Genomic DNA, 19,719 nt, shown 5'->3' with positions numbered 1-19,719 from the left:
TGGGGTGGGGTGGGGTGGAATGGGGTGGGGGGTCCCTGCATTGAGGCAAGCTTCCCATGTGTACTTGATGCCCTATGGAGACATGCCCTTCCCCTCAACAGTTCACCTCTGGCTATCGATGAAAACTTGCACGGCACAAAACTGATTTAGCTATAGATTTATTATTGTCACGTGCACTGAGGTACAGTGAAAAGCTTTGTTTGCAAAGCAGATCAGATTATGCAACAAATAAATACAATTAAGTCAAACTTAAGTACTCTAGGTAGAGCAAAAGGGAAGATACAGAGTGCAGAATATAGTTCTCAGCGTTGTAGCGCATCAGTTCCAGAGACAAAGTCCAATGTCTGTAATGGTACCCAACGGAAGGACCATTCATAAGATTAATTACAGAGGGGAAGAAGCTGTTCCAGACTCTAACTAACCTAATGCTGATGAGAGACCCTTTTAGTGAGAGCTTAATATTCAGTTCACACATTGTGATTTAATCTGTTTTACTTTCTGTTTATATTTTGGAATATTTATATTTAAATAATTGGAGATAAATGTCACCAAGCGAAGTAACTGAATAATTATTTAGCCTGAATTGTGTGATGGAGTTGAACAAACATCAGTAAAGATAGTCATTATCACAATGTGCTTCAATAAGCATCACAAGTCAGCTGTGTGTGATAATTCAGCCTACGCTTGATTGGTCATGTAATTGCTATTAGTTGGCTTCCAAATCAGCACACACACTTCAAAGGATAAACAACACCTCAAATATGGAGAGTAAAATCTGAAATGGTGACCACTGTGCTGCACTTTGTTGAATGACCACACTGGCCACACACTCATTTCACCCCTGCCATCGGGAATAAGATGTAGGAGACTGAAAGCTGGAATGTCCAGGTTCAGGAACGGCTTCTTCCCTGCAACAATCAGGCTAGTAAACACTACGACCTACTAATAAACTCTGTGCTGCAAAGACTAGGGGCATCGGTTTTGTATTTTTGCACTATTATTGTTTGTTTTTATGTGTATGTATACCATGCACGAGCGACCTATGACCTGTGCATGTGCAGTCGGAATACCGAACTGGCTTATTCAGGCATGCCAATGTAATTTGTGAAGCCTTCCATCCAATGCTACAAACACTGTGCATGATGCAATTAATAAAGGTGTGAGCGAAGCCATCTGTCAGACCTGTCCAACCGAGGATTACATGACTTGCTCAGATCAGAATAAAATTAACAGTGTTTAGATGCTTCTGTTATAATCAATCACCATAGTATTCACACTGTGTTAAAACCACATCTTTACATGTCGTTGGGGGAAAAGATCTGCAAAGAAACCTTGATCTTTTCTGAAACTTCTTTGAGAGAAGATATTTAATAAATAGCTGCCTATACTGTTGAGTGACATTATGCTATGGTACTGTCAGGTGGAATTTTAATTAATTATTTTTAAATACGTTAAACTGCCTGTTTTCAGATGCTTTTTTTTATTTAAAGGTATGGCATGGAAACAGGCCCTTCTTGCCACCGAGTCCATGCTGACCATCAATCACCCGTTCACACTAGTTCTATGTTATCCCACATTCTCATCCACTCCCTACACACTAGGGATAACTTACAGAGGACCAATTAACCTACAAATGTCATTTAGAGTCATGCTGCCATACAGTGTGGCAATATCAGGCCCTTCAGCCCAACCTGCCCACACCGGCCAGCATGTCCCATCTTCACGTCCCACCTGCTCGCATTTGGCCCATATCCCTCCAAATCTGTCTTATCCATTTGACCTGCTACTGTTCCAACATGACACGTTAATTTATGAAAAACTTTTCAAATCAATTCGAAACATTTCTTTAATGATGCTGAACTGACTTAACACTGCAGTGTAATGCCAGGCTACAGCAAAGCATGCAAAATAAATCAGGAATTATTTAAACGCCACAGCATTAGGGGCAGTCAAATCCACACACTCCCTCGGCAAGGCCAGCAGCATAATCAAGGACGAGTCGCGCCCTGGCCATTCCCTCTTCCCCTCTCTCCCATCGGGCAAAGGTACAGAAGTGTGAAAACGCACACCTCCAGATTCGGGGACAGTCTTTCTTCCCGGCTGTTATCAGGCCACTGAACCATCCAGCCGCAAACGGAGAGCAGTGCTGAACTACTATCTCCCTCATCAGGGACCCTCGGACTATCCTTGGTCTGTATTTGCTGGCTTTACCTTGCACTAAATGTTATTTCCTTATCATGTATCTGTACACTGTGAATGGCTCGATTGTAATCATGTATTGTCTTTCCGCTGACTAGATAGCACGCTGACTGGATACAGCTTTTCACTGTACCTCGGTACGTGTGACAAGAAAACTAAACTGTAAACGGAGATCCATTCACAACACTATGAGCTTCTGTGGAGTGTGTCTGAGTGTGGGTGTGTGTGGGTGTATGTGAGTGTGTATGTGAGTGTGTGTGTGAGTGTGTGTGAGTGTGTGGGTGTATGTGGGTGAGTGTGTGTGGGAGTGTGAGTGTGTTTGCACTTAATAATAATAATAATAATAATAATAATAATAAATTTTATTTGTGGGCGCCTTTCTAAAGTCTCAAGGACACCTTACAGAATTTATCAAGAGTAAAAAACATATAATCGGAGTAAAATAGATAATAAAGACATCACCAATACACAAATTAAAGACAGAATTCGATCCAAAGACAAAAAAATCAAAAACATAATCAACAGTTGTGTTGAGGTAATTATTTGATGTAACCTGTGTGTGTGTGTGTATTATCCCCCGTGCACCGTGTGTTTACAGACCTGCAGGAGCTGCAGCATGTTGAGGGCGGCCACTCGGCCCATCAGCGGGCTGGCGGGGCGGGGTCACCATGACAACCGCCTCCTCCTTCTGTCACTGCTGCGCGCCGCCGCCCCCTCCTGTCGTCATCACGGCGCGCCGAGCCCAGCCGAGCCTGCTGCCATGGCGACGCGGGCTGAGGTGCGGGGTGAGGGCCTACACACCGGCGCGGCCTGCTGCTGTGAGGGGCAGGGGGCGGGGGGCGGACTGGGCCTACACGGGGGGCGGACTGGGCCTACACTGGGGGGGGACTGGGCCTACACTGGGGGGGGGACTGGGCCTACACCGGGGGGGGACTGGGCCTACACTGGGGGCGGACTGGGCCTACACCGGGGGGGACTGGGCCCACACCGGGGGCGGACTGGGCCTACACCGGGGGGCGGACTGGGCCCACACCGGGGGGCGGACTGGGCCTACACCGGGGGCGGACTGGGCCTACACTGGGGGGGCGGACTGGGCCTACACCGGGGGCGGACTGGGCCTACACCGGGGGCGGACTGGGCCTACACCGGGGGGGCGGACTGGGCTACACACGGGGGGATGGACTGGGCCTACACTGGGGGGGGCGGACTGGGCCTACACCGGGGGGGCGGACTGGGCCTACACCGGGGGGGGGGAGGACTGGGCCTACACCGGGGGGGGCGGACTGGGCCTACACGGGGGGGGGGGGGGGCGGACCGGGGGCGGGACTACACCGGGGGGGGGGGGGGGACTGGGCCTACACTGGGGGGGGGGGCGGACTGGGCCTACACTGGGGGGCGGACTGGGCCTACACCGGGGGGAGGACTGGGCCTACACGGGGGGGCGGACTGGGCCTACACGGGGGGGGGCGGACTGGGCCTACACCGGGGGGGGCGGACTGGGCCTACACCGGGGGGCGGACTGGGCCTACACCGGGGGGGGACTGGGCCTACACCGGGGGGGGCGGACTGGGCCTACACTGGGGGGCGGACTGGGCCTACACCGGGGGGCGGACTGGGCCTACACTGGGGGCGAGATGAGGTTCACGCCCCCTGCCTTGGCGCTGTCTGCTGCTGTGAGGGGCAGTGGTCTGCTACAGTGTGAAGGAGAGCGAGCGGCAACCGAGGGGGCAACAGTGGTCTGTCCTTGTGTTTTGTCGTGGAGAGAATGGGGAGAGAGCATGTTTTTCTCATCTCTGTCCTAAAGGATTTCCACCTTATCTTTAAACTGTGTGACCCCTTGTTCTGGACTTCCCCAACATCTGGAACAATCTTCCTGCATCTAGCCTGTCCAACCCCTTAAGAATTTTGTACAAGAGAGGACGGTAGTGAATTATTGTTCTTCTTGGTCCCTTGGTCCTCCAAAATATTCCAAATGGAATTTAAACTGGAGGTGGTGGAGGGAGGACTTAAGCCATAAAGGGTTTTTTGGAAGAAAGATCTACCTTCAATTTGGTTGCATCTGGTTGGGTAACTATGGTAGGGTGAAGACTATTCCAAAATTGAAGGTAGACAAAAATGCTGGAGAAACTCAGCGGGTGCAGCAGCATCTATGGAGCGGATCGGGTTGAAACCCGAAGGAAATAGGCAACGTTTCGGGCTGAAACCCGAAGGGTTTCGGCCCGAAACGTTGCCTATTTCCTTTGCTCGATAGATGCTGCTGCACCCGTTTGGGAAGAGAGGGAGTGGGGAGAGGAGAGGGGTGGGGAGATTGGGGAGGGGAAGGGGATTCTTTAATCCCCCCCATACCCTGGCAAATGTCCCCCATATTCCCCCTGCAAACACCATCTTACTCCCCTGGCAAATGCTCCCTCCTCTCCCCCCACTCCATTGGCGAATGGCCCATTACTCCTCTAGCAGATGCCATCATTCTCCCAACAAATGCCACCCACTCTCCGGCAAATGCCCTTATTCATGACCAACTTTAATAAAATGGACAAGTCTACAATCAGAATGAAGAAAGGTCTCGACCCAAAACTTCACCTATCCATGTTCACTAGAGTTGCTGCCTGACCCGCTGAGTTACTCCAGCACTCTGTGAAACGTCACCTATCCATGTTCTCCACAGATGCTGCCTGACCCGCTGAGTTACTCCAGCACTCTGTATCTTTTTTTGTAAAGCAGCATCTGCATTATGGGTTTAGCACTTGGAGACTAATACCAAAAAAATGATGATCGAGTAGGAACCCAAATGGCTCTATTCAATCATTGATCAGTGCAGCCACAGTCAGAATTGAGTAAAAATGGCAGGTGATTTATCTGTAATCATTGCTGTATACTTAGTTGAAGACAAACGTATCAGGCAGTAAAATTGGGATTTATACTACCTTTGGTGGCTTTGAATTGATTTTTGTTTAACTCGGATAGCTGAGAAAAATGTTAAATAAATTGTTTGCCTTATCTTGGCAGTCAGCAATTGTGAAGTGTTTTGATCATTTAAGCAGATGATGGAAATGAAAGCTACAAAGAACTTTCATTTGCAGGACCAGCCAATAATTCTTCAAATATATTTAAAACCTTATTTGAAACATGTTTTGGCAAAAGCACATGACAATCTGGAATTGTGTAATAGGTCAGAGGTGTGGCATTGGGATTTAAACCTGACATATTGTAGAAAGGAGGTGAGGAGGAACTTCTTTAGCCCGAGGAGGTGAGGAGGAACTTCTTTACTCGGAGGATAGTTCATCTGTGGAACTCATTGCCGCAGAGGGCTGTGGAGGCTAAGTCAGTGGATATTTTTAAGGCAGAGATAGACAAATCCTTGATTAGAACGGATGTCAAGGGTTATGGTGAGAAGGCAGGAAAATGGGATTGGGAGGCAGAGATCAGACATGATTGAATGGCTGAGTGCTCGATGGGATGAATGACCTAATTCTGCTCCGATAACTTGGGAATAGTTATTTTCTTTGGAACCTTCCACTCCATCCACAAAAAAAGACGGATCTGGTCCATGCATGTGCGATATTTTACATTAGGTTTCCAATATTAAAAAATGTCATTCATCTTCCTCAGAAATGCAATAAAATATTTCTGATGATTCAGCTGGTGCATTAGATTTTTTTTTAAATTCCTGGTTTAATTGTGCTGCTGGCAACAGCTTTGCTTTGCAGTAGTAAAGGGAATTAAAATGATTAATTGCCAACTCAACGCGTGCTTTGTTCAAGGATTTGCAGTCCTGCTATATTTGTAGCTTTATGGCTTCTAATGGTTCACTTACAGGGTTTCGCACTGCATGCTTCATTTGACTACAATATATCCCCACAGAATGCTTTGCTTGATGCAGTAATATGTGGCAAAATATAGAACGATTGTGAGCAGGTGATCAGTAGTCAGCATGGGCTCAGTGGGCTGAAGGGCCTGTTTCCATGCTGTATCTCTAACCTAACTAAAGATAGACACAAAATGCTGGAGTAACTCAGCGGGACAGGCAGCATCTATGGAGAGAAGGAATGGATGACATTTCGGGTCAAGACCATTCTTCAGACTGAACCAAATATGTGGCTTACATTTTGCATGATTTTCATATTTTTTCTATTTGAAATAACCATGTACTTACTTTAACGCTGCCCTGTTTCCAAAATGTAACTGAACTTCTTTATTTTGCTGTTGAAGGCATTATTTACAGCAGGATCCGTCCTGATGCAGGGGACCAGTCCGAGCTTCAGGTACGCTGCGCCCTCTGGTGCTTTTATGTTGCCAATGCTTACAGCAGCTTGTTTGGGTCATGCAACAGTGTGTAAACAACCAAAAACCTACTGATATGATTAATAGTATCACATGGCAACTACCAAAACCTTATTCCATATACATCTCTGAGGTATCATCATATACTTACATTTGGTGTATTGATCGTTTTATTTTGCCTTTTTGCCTTGCAGCTGGTATATAATTTTGCACTGTTTTATGGATTTTGAAACACAAATTATTTGTGCTTGTGGAATATTAATAGTCGATCATATTTTTAGAATCATAGACCACTAATGACCTGTAGTGGACTGGGCAGTGTCTACCACGGTCTGTAAACACCTTCATTCATCGGCGATCGTTAGCAAACTAGGCCGTGATGCAACCAGTCAATATGATCTCTACCGTGCACCTGTCAGTGTTCAAGAGAGTATTTGTCGACGTAACGAATCTCATCAATCTTCTAAAGAATCCGAGGCATTGATGCAGTTCCTAGCTAATAATAAAAACGATCCCATTGATCTTTTAACTGTCTTCTTGATTGATTGAAAGATACAACATGGCAACAGACTCTTCAGCCCTCTAAACCTTTTCTATCCATGTACCTGCTAAGTGTCTATTAAATGTTATAGTACCTGGCTCAACTACCTCCTCTGTCATCTTGTTTCATACACCCACCATCCTTTGAGTGAAAAATTTCCCCTCAGTTTCTTATTATATGTTGCCCCTCTCACCTTAAACCTATGTCGTTGATTCCCCTAACCTGGTAAAAGATCCTATCTATTCCCCTCATGATTTTATACACCTCTCAGCTTCCTGCGCTCCAAGGAATAAAGTTCTAGCCTGCCCAACCTTTCCCTATAGCTCAGTTCCTCAGTCCTGGCAACTTGAGGTAACATTTTTTATTAGCTAAACAAGCATCTTAGGTTTGAGGAATGCAGTTGTCGACCTTGTGAAAAGTTGTTTGCCGGTTTCAAATGTTCACAAATTCCTTCTGACAGCTACCTGAAGGCAAGAAATCGGCAGAGTTCATCGCATCCTTTGTCAGATCCAGTTTACCGCAGCTGAGTCAGAAAGAAACGCATCATTATTTGTATAAAAATCTTACCCTTGTTGGGACCACAAAAAGGAACAAGAAAAAGAAGGGGAAGACAAAGTGTCTGTCTGCTAAAGAGAGGCGGGAATTGAGGCTATTTGAGCTAAACCCTGAACAACAAAGGTATGTTTGCCTATCTGTGTTCAAATATTGTAGCCCATTCTGATTTTACGCACATTTGTAGATCTTTTTAAAAAGCAGAAAAACACAGAGAAACTGGTGTGATCTATATTTTTTAAAGTACAATTATGTTCATTGCATTGCAGATCAATAGTGAGGCCTGAGGCTTTTAGATAGGCACATGGATATAGAGAGGTATGTCAGGTGTGATAGGTTTATCTTGGCATTAAGTTCAGCACAGACATTGTGGGCCAAAGGGCCTGTTCACGTGCTGTATTGTTCTTTATTCCACGTGCACATTGTGTATCTAGTTATTGGCTCCCTGTACGAGCCTGATTTTCAATTCCAGCTTTGTTTCTGATTTGAGTTTCACCATGTGACGTCAGAAAGACACAATACAATTCTTATGGTTAGTGATGAACACCATATCCAGGTTTCCTTCACTCTGAACTCGTGCCACATATCCTCTGAATTAGCTAAATTAATGAAGGCAGTAAACTCCACATTCTGAACTGCTGTCCTAGCTGACCATGGTAAAAAGCCAAGAAAATATGACAGAATTATGTAAAAATAAAGTTTCTAAATTGAAAAGTGAACTGATCAGTCTTGTATTCATACACAAATAACTTGCAGGTGTTTAAATATTAATTTGAACCATTTCACTTTTCTCAGGTATGAATTGTTCCTCCCTTTGCATGAGCTGTGGAAACAATACATTCGAGATCTATGCAATGGCTTGAAGCCTCAAACGTAAGTACTATCCTTGTAGAGTATAGTGGACTCATTAAACAGTATGTGAGCTTGCAGAACCTCCATCAGACTCGGTTATCTGAGTCTTCCTGCACGTGACCACTGCAAGACTGAGATGGGTTGATGAGTGGCTGTCAAGCCACACAAAATACCATGCCACCATCTTCTCCTTGATGTTCAGTGGCATTACTCTGGATGAGACGCTGCTCGAGAGCCAAGAATTTGGTGGTGGGGGGGGTTTGGACACTCTAGAGGCAGGAAACATCTTCCCGATGTTGGGGGAGTCCAGAACCAGGGGCCACACAGTTTAAGAATAAGGGGTAAGCCATTTAGAACGGAGATGAGGAAACACTTTTTCACACAGAGAGTTGTGAGTGTGGAATTCTCTGCCTCAAGAGGGCGGTGGAGGCCGGTTCTCTGGATACTTTCATGAGAGAGCTAGATTGGGCTCTTAAAGATAGTGGAGTCAGGGGATATAGGGGGAAGGCTGGAACGGGGTACGGATTGTGGGTGATCAGCCATGATCAAATTGAATGGCGGTTCTGGCTCGAAGGGCCGAATGGCTACTCCTGTATCTATTGTCTATTGTCACCTTTGATCAGAGGCATATCTAGTCCTGCCTCACCAATAACAAATACACAAACCCAATAGACCTTGTCATTGGACAAAAGAATATTACGTCCCAGTTTTTCCAAACGAAATTTCAAAAAAATTGATTTTTTAAATCTCACTCTTTATTTGAGTCAGCAACACTTGAGTTTTGTTTAGGCTGGAGATACAGCGTGGAAACAGGCCCTTCGGCCCACCGAGTCAGTGCCGAACAGCGATTCCCGCACACTAACACTATCCTACACACGCTAGGGACAATTTACACATACACTAAGCCAATTAACCTACAAACCTGTACTCCTTTGGAGTGTGGGAGGAAAGCGAAGATCTGGAAGAAAACCCACATAATCACGGGGAGAACGTACAAACTCCGTACAGTCGAGTTGTAATCGTGATTGAACCAGGGTCTTGGGCGCTGTAAGGCACAACTCTACCGCTGCACCACCGTGCCGCACTGTTACAAATGATTTACAATGAGCCTAGTAAACAATGTTTGGAAAATGTGTCTGATAGAAACGACCACTATAAACGTGGTTCTAAATCTTATGAAATGCTGCATTGTGTTTTTTAAATGTTCAAATCTTTCAGAATCTATTCATGGACATATCTAAACTTAATGACTAAAGTGCATGTTGAGTACAACAAAAAATGTGTTTTAAGTAACGTTGTGTGTTCCTGGTTGACATACTGAATGACAACTGTCTTGGAGAGAATGTCAATGCTGCATGATTATCACACATGCCTACAACATTTATAGGTCTACGAATGTAATCCAGACAAAGTTGATGAAGGCAGACTTTCATGGAGCCATTGTGACAGGTACGTCAATCTTGTTGCGTAATAAGCAAAGTACACGTGTATACGCAAGGTATATGTAGGAAGAACAGCAGAAGCTGGTTTAAACTGTAGATAGGCACAAAAAGCTGGAGTAACTAGCGGGTCAGACAACATCGACCCGATGGGTCAGAAGGGTCTCGACCCGAAACGTCACCTATTCCTTTTCTCCAGAGATACTGTCTGACCCGCTGAGTTATTCTAATTCGCAAGGTATCGTGCTGAGGAAGATTAAGTCAAGTCAAGAGAGTTTATTGTCATGTGTTCCAGAGAGGACAATGACATTCTTGCTTGCTGCAGCACAACAGAATATTGTAAGCAAAAATACAGAACAGTTCAGTTCAATATACACATAAATAAGCAGATAAAGTGCAATAGGCTGTTACAGTTCAGAGTCTGTTTGTTGGTGTGTTTAATAACCTGATGGCTGTGGGGAAGAAGCTGTTCCTGAACCTGGATGTAACAGATTTCAGGCTCCTGTACCTTCTGCCCGATGGTAGCGGAGAGATGAGTGCGTGGCCAGGATGGTGTGGGTCCTTGATGATGTTGGCTGCCTTTTTGAAGCAGCGACTGCGATAGATCCCTTCGGTGGGGAGGTCAGAGCCGATGATGGACTGGGCAGTGTTTACAACTTTCTGCATTCCTTTCCGCTCCTGGACCCTCTAGTTGCTGAACCAAGCCACGATGCAACCGGTCAGCATGTTCTCTACTGTGCACCTGTAGAAGTTCGAGAGAGTCCTCTTTGACATACTGACTCTCCGTAATTTTCTCAGGAAGTAGAGACGCTGATGTGCTTTCTTTATAATTGTATCAGTGTGCTGGGACCAGGAAAGATCTTCGGAAATATGCACTCCCAGGAATTTGATGTTCTTGACCCTTTCCACCATCGACCCGTTGATATAAACGGGACTGTGGGTCCCCATCCTACCCCTTCCAAAGTCCACAATCAGTTCCTTGGTTTAGCTGGTGTTGAGAGTCAGGTTATTGTGTTGGCACCATTTGGTCAATTGGTCCATCTCACTTCTGTATTCTGACTCGTCCCCATCAGTGATACGTCCCACGACAGTGGTGTCGTCGGCGAACTTGATGATGGTGTTTGCACTATGTCCGGCTACACAGTCATGAGTATAGAGTGAACACAGCAGAGGGCTGAGCATGCAGCCTTGAGGTGCTCCCATGCTGATTGTTATTGAGGATGACACATTTCCACCAATACGGACAGACTGTGGTCTGTGGATGAGGAAGTCGAGGATCCAATTGCAGAGTGATGTGCAGAGACCCAGATCTGACAGTTTGGTAACCAGCTTGGAGGGGATGATTGTATTAAACGCCAAGCTGTAGTCAATAAATAACAGTCTGACATATGAGTTTTTGTTGACCAAGTGGTCCAGGGCGGAGTGGAGAGCCAGTTAGATCGCATCCACCGTTGATCTGTTGTGGCGGTAAGCGAAATGCAGTGGGTCCAAGTTCTTGTCGAGGTAGGAGTTGATATGCACTATAAATCAATCTCTCAAAGCACTTCATCACCACAGATGTTAGTGTCACTGGTTGATAATCGTTGAGGCACGTCACCTTGCTCTTCTTGGGTACCGGTATTATTGATGCCCTTTTAAAGCAGGTGGGAACATCAAACCTTAGAAGTGAGAGGTTGAAAATGTCCATAAAAACTCCTGCCAGTTGGTCCGTACAGGTTTTTAGAACACGCCCGGCTATGCCATCATGTCCAGGCGCTTTTCGAGGGTTCACCCCCCCTGAAGGATCTTCTGACGTCGGCTTCTGTGACTGTGACTGAAATACCGTCAAGGCGAATGGGGGCTCGAGAAGGCACATCAGTATTCTCCCTATCAAACCGTGCGTAAAACGTATTGAGCTCGTCAGGGAGTGATGCTTCGCTGACAATTGAGCTGCCTCCTGATTTCATCTTATCGGAGGTGATGGCATTCAAGCCCTGCCACAGTTGCCGAACATCCGTCTCATCCTCCAGCTTGGAGCAGAAGTCCCTTTTGGCTTTTTTGATGGCCTTACCAAGGTCGTATCTGGACTTCTTGTAGACTTCTGTGCCTCCAGACCTGAATGCCCGGGATCTGGACTTCAGAAGAGTGCGGATCTCATGGTTCATCCAAGGCTTCTGGTTAGGAAACACTCGGAAGGTTTTTGTAGGGATGCAGTCCTCCTCACATTTCTTTATGAAGTCTGTGACTGTATTCATTCAGGTCCATTGCCGAGTCCCTGAACATTGCCCAGACTACAGACTCCAAACAGTTCTGGAGTGTTTAGAGATGCCCTCTAAAGGCAGGTATTTTGTGTATTAAGAGGTTCTGCTCACATAACGTCAGCTTTTCTAACTTGTACAAGTTAAACTGGAAACGTTAAGACTTTACGATTTTCTGGAGACGTCTTAACGTCCAGTTAATTTTCTGAGAAAATGACCTGGAGACTCAATATCGCAAACATCCAGCTAGTTTCTAAAATGTAAAATTAATTTGCTTGTTCAAGGTATGTGTTGGCAATTATTCCAACTCACCAGTATAGCAGCATTTTATAACTTTAGTTGAGATTGACGTGTGTATTGATGATGTGTTTGTATTGCAGTGGTGAAGTCCAAATGTCCCTCTTATGTCGGCATTACTGGAATTATCCTGCAGGAAATGAAACATATATTCAAGATTATCACGGTGGAAAATAAGATTAAAGGTACTGTTACAAATCCTCAGTGGTCTATGAATCCTTACGTAAAGGATTGTCACTGTCCTGTACTCTCAAGTGACAGCACGATATTGAGAAGGGAATTAAGCGCTTTAGCGAATTAACCATTAAACTATTGCAATGATTCCTGTTTTATTTCCCGCCTTTTATGTTGATCGATCCAGTTTATGTTTCTGCTTAACTTTGAGTTTAAAATGAGAGTGCATTTATTTGCTATGCCCAACTCTTAGACAAACTTCCTTGTTCTCATTTCCTATGAACTACACCATGCATTGTAGTTATTTAATTAAACCAGCCATCAGCCCCAGGGGTTAATGGATAGGTGACGATTTGGATCGGGACCCTTCCTCAGACTGATTGTAAGGATGGGGGGGGGGGGGGGGGGGGGGGGGGGGGGGGGGGGGGGGTTACTGGAAGCGAGAAAAGACCAGAACAATCCGGGGCTGGCTACAGGAAACCTCAAGCAGGGAGGTTGTCCGAATGTTAGCTAGGGATGCTATGATCCCATGAGGTGGACACATTAGAGGCAGGAAACATGTTCCCGATGTTGGGGGAGTCCAGAAGCAGGGGGCCACAGTCTAAGAATAAGGAGTAAGCCGTTTAGAACGGAGACGAGAAAACACTTTTTCTCACAGGGAGGTGGTGAGTCTGTGGAATTCTTTGCCTCAGAGGGCGGTGGAGGCAGGTTCTCTGGATGCTTTCAAGAGCGAGCTAGATAGGGCTCTTAAAGATAGCGGAGTCAGGGGATATGGGGAGAAGGCAAGAACAGGGGACTGAGTGGGGATGATCAGCCATGATCACATTGAATGGCGGTGCTGGCTCGCAGGGCTGAATGGCCTACTCCTGCATCTATTGTCTATTCACTTGTTTCCATGACATTAGTGGGGGAACTCAATTAAAATCAGGATCAGGGGTGGGAGATTGGAACCTTCACGTGGTCCACCCTGTCTCCACGAATGCAATCAACCAGGCGTGCTCAAACAAGATCAAACAGAACAAGTTGTCTTACAATTTGCTCAGCCTCTAATGTAGTCACCATTAACTGGTGTGTAATATTTCTGTGACTCAGTCACAATTCAATGTGGTGGGTCATTCATAATTGTTGGCAGTAAAGTACAAGTTTTATTTGATGCCTCTTCCTCCAACTGGTGACATGTAATCATCCTCTGTTATGTAGCCTCCTTTTGCTCTGGTATTTTATTTAATTCACATGTTTAATCGATAAAGTGTTATTATTAATGTTTTATGTGTCATTCCTAACTGTCACTGTATGTCATATTGTCACTTGTGGGCGGAGCACTAAGGCAAATTCCTTGTATGTGAATACTTGGTCAATAAACTTATTAAACTTAACTTAAACTTAATGTTATCTGATCTACACTTGTTGCTATCCTCTCAATATATCAATTCTGTGTTAACAAACATTGTAGTAAAGAGTGCTCAATAACACTTGCCATAGGTTGTAAAACATTCAAATACTGTGCAACTGAAGAATGTTTACATGCACTAATGTATGTTCTGCTTTCTTCCTCTCCCCTCATGCCCAACAACATCCCGCAACCAAAGTTATTCCAAAGCAAAACAACGTCTTCAGTGTGGAGATCGACGGTTTTGTCTCCCATATCTACGGCAACATGTTTCAGCTGAGATCAAGTGAGCGGTCTGTGAAGAAGTTTAAAGGGAAAGGAAGCATAGACCTCTGAGTCAAGGACATTGCCCCTGGCATGCTTCACCAACTATAGTACTGACAAGTGTGGGAGGGAACTGCAGATGCTGGTTTACACCGGAAATAGACACACAATGGTGGAGTAACTCAACGGGTCGGGCAGCATCTCTGGATAGAAGGAATGGGTGACGTTTCGGGTTGAGACCCTTCTTCAGACTGAAAATGAAGAAGACATTGCATTTTGTGTCTATATCTTCACAGTACTGACATCTTGATTCAAGTTTGCAAGAAGCAATGAGACCCTGCATGCCCTGCGCAACCAGTTTGAACATCCTTCTCTCCAGAGATGCTGCCTGTCCCGCTGTTACTGCAGCATTTTGTCTACCTTCAGTTTGAACATGAACCGTGCGAGGTCTTTAGTCCCAGGAGGATGATCCGGCAAACCCTCACATTCAAATACTGACCAATGTCAACATTTGCCACGGCATTAGGTAACTAATAAATCAAAACATGTTGCATAACTCATTATCACCTAGCCCACAGCCAACAATGGACTCTTGTGGGCTCCATCTTTCCTTGATCATTATTACTTTTTGCATATCTTTCATTCATTTCTTCTATATCTCTATATCACTGTCCATATCTCTCATTTTTCTTTCATAAGGTCAAAGGAATAGTAGAATTAGGCCATTTGGCCCACCGAGTCTACTCCGCCATTCAATAATGGCTGATCTATCTTTCTCCTAACTCCATTCTCCTGCCCTTTCTCTCCATAACCTCGGACATCCGTACTAATCAAGAATCGATCTATCTCTGCCTATCCCCTGGCTCTCAGTTTGAAGAAGGTTCTCGACCCGATACATCACCTATTCCTTATGCTATCTGACAGGCTGAGTTACTCCATCATTTTGTGTCTGTGTTGATCCATTAGTTGCATCGTGATCTATTAGCTTTTCAGACCATGAATTAATGCAGATTGTAATTTTTTTTTCACCCCCTGTGTTCTCAGTAAAGTTTGCTGCAATAAAGTGGTTATATTGGCAGCTTGAGTAACTCACATTCACGTATCTTTAGCAAATATGTATGTCCCCTTGTGTTTCATTATTATGTTTTGGAAAATTTGGAGCTGGTGAATCTGTGATGAATGCACAATCTTCTCTGAACAAATATGGTTCCATGCAAAACCAGGGAAGACTTCATGTTTAAGAAGGAACTGCAGATGCTGGAAAATCGAAGGTAGACAAAAATGCTGGAGAAACTCAGCGGGTGCAGCAGCATCTATGGAGCGAAGGAAATAGGCAACGTTTCAGGATGAAACCCTTGGGAAATAGGCAACGTTTCGGGCCGAAACCCAAAGGGTTTCGTCCCGAAACGTTGCCTATTTCCTTCGCTCCATAGATGTTGCTGCACCCGCTGAGTTTCTCCAGCATTTTTGTCTGCCAGGGAAGACTTCAAATATATATCATGTTCCCCTCTATCAACACCCTCACCAATGGAGATGATGTGGTCTTTTACATCAGTGACGTTAGAAAACGATTTACAAAATGGTTGTATTGTCAGTTGAGGATTGATCCTTCTTGAGCACTGTTTAATTTCTCTTCCTGTAAAGATGTTGAGCTTATCCCGTCAATAAATTCTCCATTATTATTTCCATTGCTGGTTTATTGTGTGTTTTTTTTTTACAATTTGTTTTAGCTGTTATTTACTTCATTGATCATTGCTTAAAGGTACCTCTCAACAATGCAAACTATTCCAATAGTTCTTAATTAGTTTCGTTTCGAGATACAGCATGGAAACAGGCCTTTCGGCCCACCGAGTCCACGCTGATCACCGATCACCTCCTCCATGGCCAGAGTGAGCACCACCGGAAATTGGAGGAACAGCACCTCGTATTCCGCTTGGGCAGTCTGCACCCTAGTGGCATAAACATTGAATTCTCCCATTTCCGGTAGCCCTTGCTGTCTCCTTCCCTTCTTAGCTTTCCCTCAGCCCTTGGGTTCCTCCTCTTCCTTTTTTCCTTTCCCCCCACCCTCCATCAGTCTGAAGAAGGGTTTCGGCCCGAAACGTTGCCTATTTCCTTCGCTCCATAGATGCTGCTGCACCCGCTGAGTTTCTCCAGCTTTTTTGTCTATCTTCGATCACCCGTTCACTATATTGTCACACTTTCTCATCCACTCCCTGCACACTAGGGGTGGTTTACAGAGGCCAATTAATCTACAAACCCATCTTTGGTACGTGGAAGGAAACCCGAGGAAACACATGGTCACAGAGAGAACATGCAAACTCCACATAGGCAGCATCTGAGGTCCAGATCGAACCCGGGTCTCTGGTGCTGTGAAGCAGCAGCTCTACCTGCTGTGCCATTGTGCCGCCCTTAAATGATTGGAATTCTTAATTGCTAATCCTAACAATTCTTCATTCCCACTACTTTAAATTATTTAAATCTACTTTAAATTCTAACAAAACAAAATGATATCAAGTCTGAAGAAGGGTCTCAACCCGAAACATCATCCATTCCTTCTCTCCTGTTCTGCTGAGTTACTCCAGCTTTTTGTGTCGATCTAAAATGATACCTTTACTGTTTTCTGAATCTCTTTCAGCCCAAATCAGGCTGTGCTGATCTGTTCTGTACTCTTCTGTCTCCTAGTTTAAGAACCGTGAGAATAATTCTCTTTTTATACCTAACCATTCAAACGTTTCCAAATATTTTTCTTTTTCTCAAATTCATGTCAAAAACGTTGGCTTTGATTGAAATTGTAACTTTTAGAAGCACTTTGCAGACGTCAATATGATGCCAATAAGGTTGTTGAAGAATTTGACCATCTGTTATTAAAGTTTCCTCAGGAAATGTTTTTGCATTTGTATGCTTAAGTAATGAAAAGCAATCAAGTACGAAGGTCACCCTTTTGCCCTCATTTATGGAACCGGACCTCACTACATTTTACAATTGAGATGCTGTTTATTGCAGGTGGCGGATAAAATGTGCCATTAACTTTGCCCAAAAGGATGCAAAGTGCTGGAGTAACTCAGCAGGTCAGGCAGCATCTGTGGAGAACATGGATAGGTGACGATTCAGGTTGGGACATTTCTTCAGACTTATTTCAGCCAACCTTGCCCTGTAATTTTTAATTCAAATGTTACTAATATTTGCAGGTGGCACATAATCCTGGATATATAAGATCATAAGACATAGGCGCAGAATTAAGCCGTCCCCCCCCCACCCCTCCCCTCCCCCATCAACTCTCCTCCATACATATTTCAGTACAAAACTTTAAATTCAAGTAGTTTTAATTAAAAAATGAAAGGCAATTCAAATGAAAAGCTTTTTCACGCAGAGGGTGTATGGGTGGTGGTGTATGGGTGGTGGGTGTGTGGGTGGTGGGTGTATGGGTGTATGGGTGATGGGTGTATGGGTGGTGGGTGGGGTATGGTGGGTGTATGGGTGGTGGGTGTATGGGGGGTGGGTGTATGGGTGGTGGGTGTATGGGTGTATGGGTGTATGGGTGTATGGGTGTATGGGTGTATGGGTGGGTGTATGGGTGTATGGGTGTGTGGGTGTATGGGTGTGTGGGTGTATGGGTGTATGGGTGGTGTGTGTATGGGTGGTGTGGGTGTATGGGTGGTGTGTGTATGGGTGGTGTGGTGTATGGGTGGTGGGTGTATGGGTGGTGGGTGTATGGGTGGTGGGTGTGGGTGTATGGGTGGTGGGTGTATGGGTGGGTATGGGTGTATGGGTGTATGGGGTGTGGGTGTATGGGTGTGTGGGTGGTGGGTGTATGGGTGGTGGGTGTATGGAACGAGCTGCCAGAAGAGGTAGTTAAGGCAGATACTATTGGAACGCTCAAAAGACATTTGCACAGGTGCATGGATAGGAAAGGTTTAGAAGGATACAAGGCATGCACTGGCAAATGAGACCAGCTTAGATGGGGCATCTTGGTCAGCATGGAGGAGGTGGGCTGAAGGGCCTGCTTCCATGCTGTCTGACCCTATGACTTTAAACCTGGCTTCCATGAAGTTGCAATTGTGCCAACATTATTTTAACCTTCACCACACAGTGATCCAATGAGCCTTTTTTTACAACCGGTCCGAGCTTCAGTGTGGAGCTGATTTCGTAATCCTGGCATGAGTTCAGATGTAATCAACAAATGATTCAAACCTATGGAACCAAACCCCAGGTTATAAAATGTGGTTTTATTTATTTGGCGGATTCTGGTATCATGAATTACTGACAGGAGGTGGGTGGGGGGGAAGGGTATGACTTATTTAAATTTTTTTTTTTTAAATCCAGTTCTGCATTTCCTTCCTTCCTCCCAGAGTACACTCATGTAAACAGGAATACAGTGAAGCAATCATTAATCAACCTTCAAGCACTCTGCAATGGCTGGAAGGCTGATAGCAAGAACAAGCGGAAAATATCCCTCACAAAACAGGTAAGTGTTTTTAAACAGAGTCCATGCCAATTTTGCAAAGTGTTGCTTAAACCAGACGGTTTTGTATTTAATTTTAGTTGCCGCACATGGCTTACACAGGTTGTATACACACAATGCTGGAGTATCTCAGCGGGGCGGGCAGCATCTCTGGAGAGAAGGAATGGGTGAGGTTTTGGGTCGAGAAGTCTTCAGACTCTGTCTTTCCAGAGATGGTGCCTGTCCCGCAGAGTTACTCCAGCATTTTGTGTCTTATCTTCAGCATCTGCTGTTCCTTCCTGCACACAGATTATGTTTCCGATCATTTAACGCTGAGAAACGTTTCCCTCCGGTACATTATCTGAAACAGAAATAGCCCCTGCACTTTAAAATTGACCGTGGCCTTTGCAACAAGACAGCCTGGAGCAATGTAAGATCAGCCATTTGCACTTTATGAAGAATCTTTCCCCAGTGAGCACCAGACAGAAGTGTTTAAGAAGGAACTGCAGATGCTGGAAAATCGAAGGTACACAAAAATGCTGGAGAAACTCAGCGGGTGCAGCAGCAGCTATGGAGCGAAGGAAATAGGCAACGTTTCGTGCCGAAACCCTTCTTCAGACTGATGGGGGGTGGGGGGGGCGGGAGAAGAAAGGAAAAAGGAGGAGGAGGAGCCCGAGGGCTGAGGGAGAGAGATGGGAAGGGGAGGAGACAGCAAGGGCTAACAAAATTGGGAGAATTCAGTGTTCATGCCCCCAGGATGCAGACTGCCCAAGCGGAATATGAGGTGCTGTTCCTCCAATTTCCGGTCTTGCTCGCTCTGGCCATAGAGGAGACCCAGGACAGAGTGGTCGGATATGGAATGGGAGGGGGAGTTGAAGTGCTGAGCCACTGGGAGGTCAGGTTGGTTAATGCGGACTGAGCAGAGGTGTTAGGAAAAATAAAAAGTGTTTCCTCGCCTCCGTTCTAAATGGCTTACTCCTTATTCTTAAACTGTGGCACCTTGTTCTGGACTCCCCCAAGATCGGGAACATGTTTCCTGCAACATCAGGAAC

The 19,719-nt window shown here is 45.3% G+C and overlaps 1 protein-coding gene across 2 annotated transcripts; it reads left to right on the top strand.

The window, feature by feature from the left end:
• The first annotated feature begins 2,890 nt into the window (after positions 1–2,890).
• pop4 (POP4 homolog, ribonuclease P/MRP subunit) lies at positions 2,891–15,914 on the top strand. 2 transcript variants are annotated; one of them, XM_055648369.1, is made up of 7 exons: positions 2,891–2,984; positions 6,409–6,461; positions 7,482–7,699; positions 8,369–8,446; positions 9,813–9,874; positions 12,482–12,583; positions 14,162–15,914. In XM_055648369.1, the coding sequence occupies exons 1-7, from the start codon at positions 2,960–2,962 to the stop codon at positions 14,296–14,298; spliced, it is 675 nt and encodes a 224-aa protein (XP_055504344.1). In that variant the 5' UTR covers positions 2,891–2,959; the 3' UTR covers positions 14,299–15,914. The 2 variants fall into 2 exon arrangements, with proteins under 2 accessions (XP_055504344.1, XP_055504341.1); XM_055648366.1 differs by having other exon boundaries at positions 2,950–3,017.
• The last annotated feature ends 3,805 nt before the right edge of the window (positions 15,915–19,719 follow it).

This window comes from Leucoraja erinacea, chromosome 17 (genome assembly GCF_028641065.1).
Source record: "Leucoraja erinacea ecotype New England chromosome 17, Leri_hhj_1, whole genome shotgun sequence".
Lineage (NCBI taxonomy): Eukaryota > Metazoa > Chordata > Chondrichthyes > Rajiformes > Rajidae > Leucoraja > Leucoraja erinaceus.
This window is presented reverse-complemented; position numbering and strand designations above follow the sequence as displayed.

Coding starts and splice junctions, on each gene's coding strand:
- pop4 (XM_055648366.1), top strand. CDS start 2,960: ATGGCGACGCGGGCTGAGGTGCGGGGTGAGGGCCTACACACCGGCGCG. Junction 6,462..7,481: donor GGGACCAGTCCGAGCTTCAG/GTACGCTGCGCC, acceptor TCCTTCTGACAG/CTACCTGAAGGCAAGAAATC. Junction 9,875..12,481: donor TCATGGAGCCATTGTGACAG/GTACGTCAATCT, acceptor TTTGTATTGCAG/TGGTGAAGTCCAAATGTCCC.